This window comes from Geotrypetes seraphini, chromosome 7 (genome assembly GCF_902459505.1).
Source record: "Geotrypetes seraphini chromosome 7, aGeoSer1.1, whole genome shotgun sequence".
Lineage (NCBI taxonomy): Eukaryota > Metazoa > Chordata > Amphibia > Gymnophiona > Dermophiidae > Geotrypetes > Geotrypetes seraphini.
The window spans coordinates 92,027,548-92,041,923 of NC_047090.1; the positions used below are offsets into that span (position 1 = coordinate 92,027,548).

The 14,376-nt window shown below is 47.8% G+C and overlaps 1 protein-coding gene across 3 annotated transcripts in view; it reads right to left on the bottom strand.

The window, feature by feature from the left end:
- The window catches only part of ARHGAP5 (Rho GTPase activating protein 5), a 159,406-nt gene that overhangs the window by 68,693 nt on the left and 76,337 nt on the right, over positions 1–14,376 (bottom strand). The window contains exons 4-5 of one of the 3 annotated variants that reach the window (XR_004540060.1): positions 3,115–3,211; positions 2,690–2,767 (exon numbers count right to left, since the gene is read on the bottom strand). The exons of 1 other annotated variant lie outside the window; for it this stretch is intronic. Coding sequence is in view for 1 of the 2 variants with exons in the window: in XM_033951186.1 (XP_033807077.1) it covers positions 2,690–2,767 (78 nt within the window). In the remaining variant the exon portion in view is untranslated. The remainder of the gene's footprint in view (positions 1–2,689; positions 2,768–3,114; positions 3,212–14,376) is intronic. One more of the 3 variants, XM_033951186.1, reaches the window with a different exon arrangement.

Sequence of the window (14,376 nt, forward strand, 5' to 3'; positions counted from 1 at the left end):
ATTCTGGCACAAGTGTCAAACCTTAAAAAAGGAAGTCATATCGAGCATTGGAAAATAATAATAATTAACTAATAAAAATAGTATACATTTAATTTTCCCCACTACCAAATTTCCCCGCCCCACCCAGCTACTTTTTCATGCCATCCGGCTGGAAAAGCTTTCTGGGGAGAACACTGTATATATGATAACTAAAATTCAATGCAAAGAAGTGTAGAGTAATGCATTTGGGGATTAGAAATTGGAAGGAGCCGTATGTTCTGGAAGGTGAGAGGCTGATAAGCATGGGAGAGGGACCTTGGGGTGATAGTGTCTGAAGATCTAAAGGCAAAGAAACAGTGTGATAAGGCAGTAGCTGTTGCCAGAAGGATTCTAGGCTGTTTAGAGAGAGGCATGACCAGTAGAAGAAAGAAGGTGTTGAGGCCCCACTTGGCGAATTGTGTTCAATTTTGGAGACCATATCTGGCAAAGGACATAAAAAGACATAAAGACTTGAAGCGGTCCAAAGGAAGGCGACAAAAATGGTAGGAAGTTTGCACCGGAAGACATATGAGGAGAGACTGGAAGCCCTGAATATGTATACCCTAGAGCAGGAGTATCAAAATCAGTCCTCGAGGGCCACAATCCAGTTGGGTTTTCAGGATTCTCCCAATGAATATGCATGAGATCTATTTGAATGCACTGCTTTTATTGTATGCTAATAGATCTCTTGCATATTCATTGGGGAAATCCTGAAAACCCAACTGAATTGCGGCCCTTGAGGACTGACTTTGACACCTGTACCCTAGAGGAAAGGAGGGACAGGGGAGATATGATTCAGACGTTCAAATACTTGAAAGGTATTAATGTAGAACAAAATCTATTCCAGAGAAAGGAAAATTGTAAAACCAGAGGGCATAATTTGAGGTTGAGGGGAGGTAGACTTAAGAGTAATTTTAGGAAATTCTTTATGGAGAGGGTGGTTGATGCATGGAATGCGCTCCTGAGGGAGGAGGTGGAGAAGAAAATGGTGAAAGAGTTCAAACAAGCGTGGGATGAACACAGAAGATCTCTAATCAGAAAATAATGGGTATACATTGAAGGAACTAAGGCCAGTACTGGGCAGGCTTGCACAGTCTGTGTCCCATATATGGACATTCAGTTGAGGACGATGCATAAGTACTTACACCTGGAAGAAAAAAAGGAAAGGGCAGAAAAATCCTACCAAAGTAATGCCCTGTTCCTGGTTGGCTGGAGAGCCTATAAAATAAAAAGCTCTGCCTTGGAGTGGGTGGGAGGGAATTACATTAACACCAGAGCATTCCTCCCCTCCAGGGTCACCTGTGGAGTCTGATCTCTTAATAAAGTCCTCAGAGTTTAGTCTCAAACTAAGAGGCAGAAACCAGTCAGAGGTCTCTCCTCAAGGAGTGTTTAGGTTAGGGTGAGAGGATTCACACCCCCATATAATGTGCTTGGCCTGACTTAACAGTTTTTCCATGCCTCTCTCCCACTTGCTACTCCCCAAAGTTTCATAAAGTCCTAAACTGATCAAAAGAAGCCTTTTTATCAAAAGCTCTCTTCTCAAGCAAATATATGCAAATTATATATGCAGTTCACAGGTTGCTATGAAAACTATCTTTAATGCTGATCAACCTCTCTCTTAGAACCAGGCTTACTGAGGGTTAGGCACTAGGCCAGCATTCCTCCCCTCAAGGGTCACCTGTGAAGTCTGATCTCTTAAGAAAGTCCTCAGAACAAAATGACAGTTCTATGTAGGCATGGATTAAAGAGAGAAAGTAAAAATGGTGGAAAATATTTACATTTTACATCAACTTCATATTTACATTTTACGGCGTCTGATCTCTTAAGAAAGTCCTCAGAACAAAATGACAGTTCTATGTAGGCATGGATTAAAGAGAGAAAGTCAAAATGGTGGAAAATATTTACATTTTACATCAACTTCATATTTACATTTTACATCAACTTCATTCAGGACATGACACACTAAATTTCTTAGGAATCAGTAAAGCTCTGTAGAAGATACGACAAAACACATTTTGATGTGGTTTTTTTTTGGGTTCCACAGTGTGTGTGGATATATATATATATGTGTGTGTGGATATATATAGATATAGATATATATAAATATAAGAAGCCACCAGATATTTTTAAGCCCTTAAAAGTTTTTCACTTAATTATCTTTACTGCTTTTTGAAAATTGACCTATATATTTTTGAACGCATGAATATAAAACATCCATATTCAGACCAAGGCAAGCTATAAAGTTATCTAAACCACCTGCTGCGAAGTATTTTTATGTCTACATCAGATTATTTGATAACATGGACCTTTTCATAACAAAAGGCACAGTAAACCAGCACTAGAAGATAGCACAAGGGGCTCAAGCATATGGGTGATGGACCCAATACAGACCATTGTATCAGCAGTCTATCTAATTCAGGGGCTGTGGCAAGCAATATGCTCTGTTCTAGCATAGTCTGAAAACTGGAGCAGAGCATATTGTCAATCACAACATCCAAAGCATGCAGACTGTCGGTACACTGCATGTGTTGGATACTTTAATAAAACTTTGTTCTATCACCCATATACTTGAGGTCTCTTGTACTTTCTTCTTGTTGGACCTTTTCATAAAATCAGTTATACAATCACCCATTTTGATACACATGCAGTATTGTTGGGAAGCCAAAGTTACCTTGATCAAACTGTTTCTGAATATTGTCTTGATCCGTTTTGTTCCCACTAACACGATAAAGCCCTTCTGTACATAAGCCTTGTAAACCAAAATAGAACAAATCCTTTAATATAAGCAAATATTTTTACTTACTTGCTTACAATGAATAATTAAAATCATTTGTAAAATAACAACCTATTTTGAAAACAAGATACTTGAATAAGCTATGTGATTTTTAATAAATAAAAATGTAGTAAACTATCGTTTACATAGAAATGCAGATTATACAGGATTACCAGTAGCCTTAAAAGAAAATAATGGTGAAAATGGCAATCTCTGAAGTTTCTATGAAGGTTATTTAAGTATTTAGGAAATTCAAAAATGAATGCATAATTGGTCTGCAAAAAAAACTATAGAAGTCAAGTAAAAAGAGATTATGTACTTACCCTAGAGAAGCTCTTTTCCAGGAGATAGGCGAGACATTCTAGACCAGTGGTCTCAAACTCAAACCCTTTGCAGGGCCACATTTTGGATTTGGAGGGTCTCAGAAAAAATAGTTAATGTCTTATTAAAGAAATGACAATTTTGCATGAGGTAAAACTCTTTATAGTTTATAAATATTTCCTTTTGGCTAAGTCTTAATAATAATATTGTAATTTATAGCTAAAGAGACATATGATCAAGAAACTGTTTTATTTTACTTTTGTGATTATAATAATAATAATAATTTTTTATCCCAGGACAAGCAGGCATGATATTCTCACATGTGGGTGACGTCATCTACGGAGCCCCGATGCGGAAGCATTTTCAAGCAAACTTGATTGAAGATTTAAGTTTGCTCTGCTGCTCCACGCATGCGTGCCTTCCTGCTCCACTAGGGGGTGCATCCCCTCGTTGTCTCCAGTTCAAAATTTTCCGCAAGCCTAGAAGACGTGTTTTTCAGGCTCTGCCCCAACTGCCTTCTAGCACCGCGATTTTTTCTTGTTTTTTCACGATTAAGTCGCTGTGCGCGAATTCCTTACCTTTTTACTTGATTCCTGCTTCGTTTTCAACGACCCGGAGGCTTCCGGGTCCCCGTGGCCGCGTGGCTAATCGAGCCGCGGCTACTTTCGATTTAATGTCCCGGCCTTTGACCGGCTTTAAAAAGTGCACCCGGTGCGAGCGGCTTCTTTCTCTCACAGATCCGCATCGCCGGTGCATCCTTTGTCTGGGGGCGGCTCATCCAACCGACTCCTGCCCCCAGTGCGCTATTTTCCAAAACCGGGCCCTCCGCCGAAGAAAAGCCCGCATGGCGGATCTCTTCACCCCGGACCAACCCTCCACCTCGGCCTCGAGGTCGGCCCTGGCCTCGGCCCCGGCCTTGACCTCGGCCCCGGAAACCTCGGCATCGCCTCGAGACTCGACCCCGAAGCCCTCGGGACAACAGAAAGCCTCGGCTCCGGGTAAGTCCCCTCTTCCCTCTTCAGGTTCTGTAACAGCGAAGAAGCCAGCCTCGGGGACAACGGCGACGCATGGCGGAAGCCCCATGCTTACAGCCCCATCTAAGCCCTCCAAGCCTTCGGGCCGTGCCTCCACCACACGGGAATACTCTGATACGAGGTCGCCCCCGGTGGAGCGCACCGAGGCAGTGGACATGCCTTCGATGCTGTCCGTGCCCGTCTTCCAGGACCTACTCCGAGCGATGATCACGTCGGAGCTGTCCGCTGCAATGGCCCAGTTTCAATCGGCCTCGACCTCAAATGTGCCAGACCAGCCTGAGCCTCATACCGAACAACCTTGAGGAAAGGTGCGCAACCCTCGCCGCATCCCATCCTCCTCGGACTCCTCGCCGAGACGCCCGAGACGTTCCCCCTCTGCGGACTGCCGAGGGGCAAAACGTCGGGCTAGAACGACAGAAACCTCGAACCGCCGTACCTCCAAGAAGGCCCGAGGTTCACCAACCCTACGAGGCCATTCTCCCACACCTCGTACAGGACCACTAAGGGTGGCTGAGTTATCACTCTCCAACCCGCGCATCCTCCGAACTCCCCCTCGGACGCATTCTCCGAGGGAGTCCGGATCGAGGTCACCAATCCGACATCGATCGGTACCCCTAACCCCGGCATCGTCTCCGAGGGGCTCCTCGAGACGCCGAAGATTGACAACCCCGGAACACTCTCACAGTGCTTCCCCAACCTCGGAACATGGATCAGAGCATGAACCTCGATACTCGAGGGAAGCCTCCTTATCCTTCTCCACCCGACGAAGGTCTCGTTCCCCGACCCCGCACGGGGCCCCGGGGACATCTCGCCCATCCTTCACTCGCTTTGTCCAAGACATGGGCCACGCATTGGACTTAGACCTCCAGTCCGACTCCAGATACTCTAAGGAGTACCTGGCGGAGCTGGATATGCCATCACTGCCCAGAGAGTCCCTTCGCTTACCACCTAACCCGGTACTCCAACAGGCCTTCTTCAGGAACCTGGAGACCCCCTACATGGTCACGGCCGTACCCTCCAAAATGGAGGCCAAGTACCGCACAGTACCTTACCCGGGATTCGAGCAACCACAGCTCTCCCACCAATCGCTGCTAGTGGAATCCTCCTTGAAAAAGGCTCACCCGTCCCGGGTCTCAGCAGCGGTCCCCCCAGGCCGAGAAGGCCGAACCCTGGACAAGTTCGGCAGGAGACTATACCAAAACGCAATGATGGCCTCTAGGGTGCAAAGCTACACTTTCACCTTCACATCATACCTCAAACACCTCATTGGACTATTGAGAGCCTTTGAGACTGACCTACCGGCCTCCCGGCAGGGAACGTTCGGCCTACTCTTAGAGTCCCTCTCCAACCTGCGCCTTCATCTATTCCACGCAGCCTACGATGGCTTCGAACTCTCCTCCAGAGAAGCAGCCTTCGCTATCGCCATGCGCCGACTAGCTTGGCTGCGCCTGGTCGACATGGACCCCAACTTACAGGACCGGTTGGCTAACCTCCCCTGCGTGGGAAAGGAATTGTTCGATGACACTATTGAGGCGGCGACAAAACGCCTCTCCGAACATGAACGCTCGTTTGCCGCCCTTGTCCGGCAAAAGCCCAAACCGCCAGCGCCCAGGCCATACAGGGCCCCTCCGCGCCGCTACCCACAAAAGTCCACCCCTTCTTTCTCGCGGCCCCCACCCAGACGTCCGCAAGCCCATCACAGGGCCATGCCCAAGTCTCAACCGCCCGCGTCCACCAAACCATCCCCGTCCTTTTGACGGGACACGCGGAAGGGGGCGGGCCCCCTCCGCCATAGTCCCAGGCCGCCTTCCCATCGGAGGTCGACTCAAAGCCTTTTACCCTCGCTGGGAACAACTCACGTCGGACACATGGGTCCTTGGCGTGATCTCATCAGGGTACTCTCTCAACTTTCGGGCCATTCCCCTGGACAATCCCCCAAGGAATTGCCCTCCCAACCAGACTCAGCTACCTCTACTCCTCTCCGAAGCTCGAGACCTGCTTCGCCTGAGAGCAGTGGAGAAGGTCCCCCCCCGACCAACGGGGGAAGGGCTTCTACTCCCGTTACTTCCTGGTACCGAAAAAAACGGGAGACCTACGCCCAATACTAGACTTGAGACGCCTCAACAAATTCCTGGTACGGGAAAAGTTTCGGATGCTCTCACTACCAACACTCTACCCCCTGATCGACGAGGGCGACTGGCTCTGCTCCCTCGATCTCAAGGAGGCGTACACACATGTCCCAGTGCACCCCGCTCACCGCAAGTTTTTGCGTTTCCAAGCAGGGGACTGGCACCTACAATACCGAGTCCTCCCCTTCGGACTAGCATCATCACCTCGGGTCTTCACCAAGTGCCTCGTGGTGGTAGCAGCAACCTTACGCTCCCAGGGCCTCCAGGTATTCCCCTACCTGGACGACTGGCTAATCAAAGCCCCGTCCAAAGAAGGGGTTATCTCAGCGACCCAACAGACTATTACCTACCTACAAAGTCTGGGGTTCGAAATAAACTTCCCAAAATCTCAACTATGCCCCTCGCAGTCCCTACAGTTCATCGGGGCCACGCTGGACACGGTTCGCCTCCGTTCCTTCCTCCCCCCTCCGCGCCTGGAGGCGTTAGTAAGTCTGAGCCGAAGGATCTCTCGACTGACCTCAGTATCAGCCCGACAGATGATGACCCTCCTGGGCCACATGGCCTCCACCGTCCATGTCACACCCTTCGCCCGCCTCCATCTGAGAATCCCTCAATGGACCCTGGCGTCTCAATGGCGTCAAGACCAGGACCCGATCGACCACTCCATGACAGTGACTCCTTCATTGCAACGATCGCTCCGCTGGTGGGCCGACTCTTCAAATCTTTCCAAAGGTTTGCTCTTCCTCACCCCACCCCACAGCAAGGTACTCACCACGGACTCGTCGGAGTACGCTTGGGGAGCCCATCTGGACGGCCTACGCACCCAAGGAATGTGGTCAGCACAAGACCGCCGCTGCCACATCAACGTGCTAGAACTTCGGGCCATCTACCTCGCAGCTGTAGCCTTCCAACATCTGCTCCGTGACCGAGTGGTTCTCATCCGAACTGACAATCAAGTAGCGATGTACTACGTAAACAAACAAGGGGGCACAGGGTCTTGGCCCCTTTGTCGGGAAGCCCTGCGCCTCTGGAAATGGGCAATCTCCAACAACACCTTCCTTCGGGCGGTGTACATACAGGGAGAACAAAACTGCCTGGCGGACAGACTCAGCCGCCTCCTCCAGCCACACGAGTGGTCACTACACTCTCAGGCCCTACGAGGAGTGTTCGAACGGTGGGGGACGCCTCAAATAAACCTGTTCGCGTCCCCTCACAATCACAAGCTGCCTCTCTTCTGCTCCCGGATATACTCCCCGGACCGGCTCGAGGCCGACGCCTTCCTCCTCGATTGGGAGGGAAGGTTCCTGTACGCGTTCCCGCCGTTTCCTCTGATACTGCGGACGCTTGTCCACCTGAAAACAGTACAAGCCACCCTGATCCTGATTGCCCCTCGCTGGCCACGCCAGCCGTGGTTTTCCCTTCTACTTCAACTCAGTGTCAGAGATCCACTGCCTCTGCCTCTGTTTCCCTCTCTACTGTCACAGGGTCAGGGTTCACTGTTACATCCCAATCTTCAATCTCTTCATCTGAATGCTTGGTTTCTCTCCCCCTGACTGCTCTCCCCGTGTCTCAATCAGTCAAGGAGATATTGGAGGCCTCTAGAAAAACCTCGACGAGAACCTGCTACTCCCAAAAGTGGACCAGATTCTCAACCTGGTGCTCCTCCCACAGCCAGGACCCGGTGTCGATCCCCGTCCCCCTGGTCCTTGACTATCTACTTCAACTATCTCATTCCGGCCTAAAGACCAACTCCATTCGAGTACACCTCAGTGCGATTGCGGCCTTTCATCAGCCCCTGGAAGGGAAAGCCCTCTCGCTCCATCCCTTAGTCACTCGCTTCATGAAGGGCCTGCTGAACGTCCACCCCCCTCTCAAACCTCCCCCGGTGGTTTGGGACCTTAACGTGGTTCTGGCTCAACTAATGAAACCTCCATTTGAGCCCCTAAACAAATGCCATCCAAAATTCCTCACTTGGAAGGTAATTTTCCTACTCGCGCTCACGTCCGCACGGCGGGTTAGTGAGCTACAAGCTCTGGTAGCGGACCCACCCTTCACGGTATTCCATCACGACAAGGTGGTACTCCGCACCCATCCAAAGTTCCTACCGAAAGTAGTGTCTGATTTCCATCTCAATCAGTCCATTGTCTTACCTGTGTTTTTTCCCAAGCCCCACTCTCACCCCGGAGAAGTGGCGCTCCACACTCTTGACTGCAAAAGAGCGTTGGCCTTTTACCTCCAACGCACTCAGCCACACCGGAAAGTCCCACAACTGTTTTTGTCCTTCGACCCAAACCGGTTAGGTCACCCAGTTTCCAAACGCACCTTGTCCAACTGGTTGGCCGATTGCATCTCCTTTTGCTACGCTCAGGCTGGTCTCGCGCTGCATGGTCGAGTAACGGGACACAAAGTCCGAGCGATGGCAGCCTCCGTAGCCTTCCTTAGGTCAACACCTATTGAGGAAATCTGCAAGGCTGCCACATGGTCTTCGGTTCATACCTTCACCTCCCACTACTGTCTGGACTCCCTGTCCAGAAGCGATGGCCGGTTCGGCCAATCGGTGTTGCGAAATCTATTTGCTTAAATTGCCAACTTCCCTCCATCCCTCTTCAGTAAGCTTGGAGGTCACCCACATGTGAGAATATCATGCCTGCTTGTCCTGGGATAAAGCACAGTTACTTACCGTAACAGGTGTTATCCAGGGACAGCAGGCATATATTCTCACAACCCACCCACCTCCCCGAGGTTGGCTTCTTGGCTAGTTAAGTGAACTGGAGACCACGAGGGGATGCACCCCCTAGTGGAGCAGGAAGGCACGCATGCGTGGAGCAGCAGAGCAAACTTAAATCTTCAATCAAGTTTGCTTGAAAATGCTTCCGCATCGGGGCTCCGTAGATGACGTCACCCACATGTGAGAATATATGCCTGCTGTCCCTGGATAACACCTGTTACGGTAAGTAACTGTGCTATTTTTATATACCGCCAAAGCCATGATAATTCGAGGCGGTTTACAACAAGAAGTGCTGGACAATCAGCGAAGTGGTTACAATACAGAGTAAACATACCGAGGGCCTCAAAATAGTAACTGACGGGCCGCAAGTTTGAGACCACTGTTCTAGACAGATGGGTTGTGTCCCCATGACCGCATGTCATCTGCAGAAGGAATTCACTCTGGGGGTTTTCTCTGTGCCTCTGCTGTATTTCATTGGGCTCCTTAGCAACCCTGTTCACACACCATGCTCAATGGGCCAACAGAAATTCCTAGAGCCTCTGTGTGGGCTTGGTCTGTGCCACACCAAGCTATAGCACACATATCCCTGTAAAGCTTAATAATTTACACGGGGCTGTTTTTTGGTTTTTTTTATGGCTTGCAGAGGCTCTGAGGAATAAAGAGAGGTTGGGGGAGTGTGGGGGAAAATCATAGGAGAAAAAAATACTCACCCCCACTAGCAAAGGCCCCGTAGTACCTGTCAACAAACCTTATCAAGTAAGAGCCCATAATTAAGGACTAGAGAATGACACGGGGACAAATATGTCCCCGTCCCCACAGGAACTTAATTTCCCTGTCACGAGTTTTGTCGTTGCTCCTACCTCATTCCTGTAAGCTCTGCCTTAACTGCACAAACCTCAAACATTTATGATTTTAAAGTGTTTGAGGCTTGTGCAGATGAGGGCAGAGCTTGCAGGAATGGGGCAAGGACACGAAAAGAACTCGCCAGGGCAGGACGGGAAAATGAGTTCCTAAGGGGAAAGAGAAACATTTGTCCCTGTGTCATTCTCTAAGGACCTCAAAAGAATAGACACCCTTGGATTTGAACAGAGAAAGGTCTAAGGATTGATCCCTGATGGTCAATCACTGGCCATGAGACTTGACTGCTGAGCCACAAGCTTTGGACTGCACCCTGGGGAGTCAGACCTGTACCAAGAAATCCTGATGCATTAGACCACCATGCACTATCTGCTGGAGGCAAAGAAATACTGACAAGTTTCAGGCTATACCACTTTTTTTACCCATGATGTCACTAGAAGATTTTGGTTTCCGTGCCTCCAACTGCTGATAGAGGGACATAATCTGTTGGTGTCAACTGATCTACCAATGTGAAAACAGTGTGTATTCGAACTCTACGCAACTGAAATAAAGGAGCACTAAACCAGTGTTTCTCGACACACAGTACGCGTACCCATGGGGGAATGCGGGCCGCTTGTTGGAGGTATGTGGCCTGGGCGCCGCGGAGGATATTCCCTGCCCACTGCCACTGGGGATCCCTCCTTCCTGCCCACCTTCCTCCCGTGAAACCACTGACAGGGATCCCTGCCCACCCTTCCCCCCCTCTCTGAAGTCGACCCATAGGGCTTCCCTCCGATGTCAGAGAAAAGCCTTCTGGGTCAGCAGGGGGTCATGGGGTCCCAGTTACCTCAAGCCTCACTCGTTCCTTCTACGTTCAGCGGCACTTGGGAGGACATGTAGGCAGCGATTAACACGCTGCACATAGCTGACCCGGAAACCTTCACTCCAATGTCAGCATTGACGTCAGAGGGAAGGCTTGTGGGTCAGCCTTGTACAGCTTATTAATTGCTGCCTGTGCGTTCCCCCCCCCCAAGTGCCACTGAAGGCAGAAGGAGCAAATGCAGCTCAAACATGATCTTTCTAGGACAAAGGGAGAAAGGAGTGCGTTGGGAATTGTAGGGGAATGAATCTGGGACAAAGGTGGGACGGCAGAGAAGGGGGCATGAACTCAGGACACAGAAGGAAAGGAGGGGGCATGAACATGGACATTGTAGGGAGGAAATAGAAAGGAAAAGAGGAGAATTGGGCATAGAGAGAGGAGTGAGGTAGAGATGCATGGGGGCATGGGGAATAGAAGGATGAGAGGGAAAAATGCTGAATATGGTGGTGAAGTGGGAACAGAGGGACAGATTGAAGGGGATGCAAGGGGGAGGAATGCTTTACATAGTGATGGAGGGAGAGATGTGGCATGGTGATGGAGAGGGGTGATAGAAGGAGAAAGGGGCATGGGGCTGGTGGGCAGTGGTAAAAAAATTCTACACATGATCTGGGGGATGAGAGAGGGAGAAATGTTGCATGTGACAGTAGATGGAATGGGAGAGATGCCTGGATCTCTCAAGACAGATGGACAGTGAGAGAGAGAAAGAGAGAGACATGTTGCCAACAGAGGTGGAGGAGAGAGGAAGAAAAGTTGGATGCATGGAGGGATAGCGAGAGATATTGGTTGGGGAAGGGAATGAGGTCCGGAGGAGAGAAAGCATGCAGGAGGCAGAAAGAAAGAAATATTGAATGCACAGTCAGTAGGAAGTGCAACCAGAGACTCATGAAATCACCAGTCAACAAAAATAGGAAAAATGATTTTATTTTCAATTTAGTGATTGAAATGTGTCAGTTTTGAGAATTTATATCTGCTGTCTATATTTTGCACTATATTTGTCTATTTTTCTATAGCTGTTACTGAAGTGACATTGCATATTTTAAAGTCATCTGCGTAGATCTCTTTGAAAAAAATATATGTATAAATGATAATTAACATTTTCTGTGCGTACAGTGTGCTTTGTGTTTTTTTTAATTTTGTGGTCACCATTATGTATTAATAAGATAATATTGTGTATATATGAAAAATGGATGGAAGAAATTGCATTACAATTAGTACTATTATTATGGAGGTGGGGACAGGGGCAGAGCTTGGGTAGGGGTACTCTGCTGATATTTGTTAGGGGGTACTTTGCTTGAAGAAGTTGAGAAACACTATACTAAACATTAAGCTAAGTAATATTTGTTGAAACCCTGTTGTTGGTCATATTATTTGATTTGCAAATAATGTAGAAATTATTTGTCTAATCAGTAACTTTGAGTAAAAATCAGCACCAATTTTTCTACCATATTAAAATTTTTACTGTTTTTTTGAAGTAAGAAGCTACTGAAATGCAGAGAATACTGCAATTTAAAAAATTAAGGCTATTCGTTTTAGTTATATATTTTTTCTTTCTTTCTTATTTTTCTGCAGCATATGCACATTTTCTCAAAAAAAATTATTTTTTATTGGCTAATAACAGGTAAGGAAACAAAAGGGCACTTGGATGAGTTTGTTTCTTCTTTGTTCTTGTATCTTGAGTTAAATGGTGTGGTGGCCGTACCTTTGAAAGCTCATCATAAAATGATTTCAATCGGTCCAATAAAAAAAGGTATTTTCTTATCTCCTTTGCTTTATTTCTATATATTCTTGTATCCTGAATATGACTTCTCAGAACAGTATTAATACCATCCACCTGCTGTAGGTATTTGTCAATGCTGTATGATGGATAGGAGCTCTGAATAAGGCAATGGATAACAGGTTTATTTATGAGGAGGATTTTGATTGTTTTTACAATTTTTCAATAACATTGTACTGTGTGATTGGAAGATTAGGTTTTCACCTTCAATAATCTTCTTTGTTAGTCCCTGGATGATTTCATATGCTAAGTGTTCAATCCCTTACCGTAATCCAGGAGTTGCAGAAATCCTAATACTTTTCTAAGCACATGTTCCTCCCACCTTAGAGAGTTAGAGCCCTCTGCAATTCAGTCTCAAAGCCAAGCAATATACCTGAACAAATAAATAACAAAAAAGGGGGGCACTGGGGAAGCTCCCCATCAACATAAACAATTTCTGAACTGGTCTGTTCTGCAAAACATGAAAATAAGTAATAAACTGGCAGAAAGGCAACAGAGAAAAACATTGAGGAACAATGTAGAACTAACCTGCTGTGTGCAACGAGGCTGGGGTACAGGCTGGCTGAGCAGCTGCTGGTTTCAGAGGACGAAAGGAATTTTTCTGAAATTCGAACCATAAGAGGGAGTGAAAGACGGTTTACCTGGTCCCAGAAATGGGCCTGGGAAGACAATGCCTTCACCTTAGGCTTATCTTCCGGTAATCTCTCAGCATACTGGAACCCATCAGGCTATTTGCTGGAAACGAAGACGGAAAGCTGACAGGATTGACGGTCAGTCTAGAGGAGGTATGTAGGCAGATTGATAGGCTTAAAAGCGATAAATCCCCGGGACCGGATGGCATCCATCCGAGGGTCATTAAGGAACTGAAAGGGACCATAGCTGAACTGCTTCAACTAATAGCCAATCTGTTGATCAAATCGGAAAAGATTCCGGAAGACTGGAAGGTAGCGAATGTTACACCGATCTTCAAGAAAGGTTCGAGGGGAGATCCGGGGAACTACAGACCGGTGAGTGTGACCTCTGTACTGGGAAAGATGGTAGAATCACTGATAAAGGACAGCATCATTGATCACCTTGACGGAAACGGGCTGATGAGGACCAGTCAGCATGGTTTTAGCAAAGGCAGATTGTGTTTGACGAACTTGCTGCACTTCTTTGAGGGAGTAAACAGACAGATAGACAAGGGCGATCCAGTCGACATTGTATATCTGGATTTTCAGAAGGCGTTCGACAAGGTTCCGCATGAATGACTACTTCGGAAAATTGCAAGCCATGGAATTGAGGGTGAAATACTCACGTGGATTAAAAACTGGCTGGAGCATAGGAAACAGAGAGTGGGGGTAAATGGACAATACTCGGACTGGAAGAGCGTCACCAGTGGGGTGCCGCAGGGCTCGGTGCTTGGACCCGTGCTCTTTAACATCTTTATAAATTATCTGAACATAGGTACGACGAGCGAGGTGATTAAATTTGCGGATGATACGAAGTTATTCAGAGTAGTAAAGGCGCAGGGGGATTGCGAAGATCTGCAACGTGACATAATCAAGCTCGAGGAATGGGTATCGACATGCCAGATGAGGTTCAACGTGGATAAATGTAAAGTGATGCATGTCGGTAACAAAAATCTCATGCACGAATACAGGATGTCCGGGGAGGTACTTGGAGAGACCTCCCAGGAAAGGGACTTGGGAGTTCTGATCGACAGGTCGATGAAGCCATCCACACAATGTGCGGCGGCAGCAAAAAGGGCAAACAGAATGCTAGGAATGATAAAGAAGGGGATCACGAACAGATCAGAGAAGGTTATCATGCCGCTGTACCAGGCCATGGTATGCCCTCACCTGGAGTACTGCATCCAGCACTGGTCGCAGTACCTGAAGGA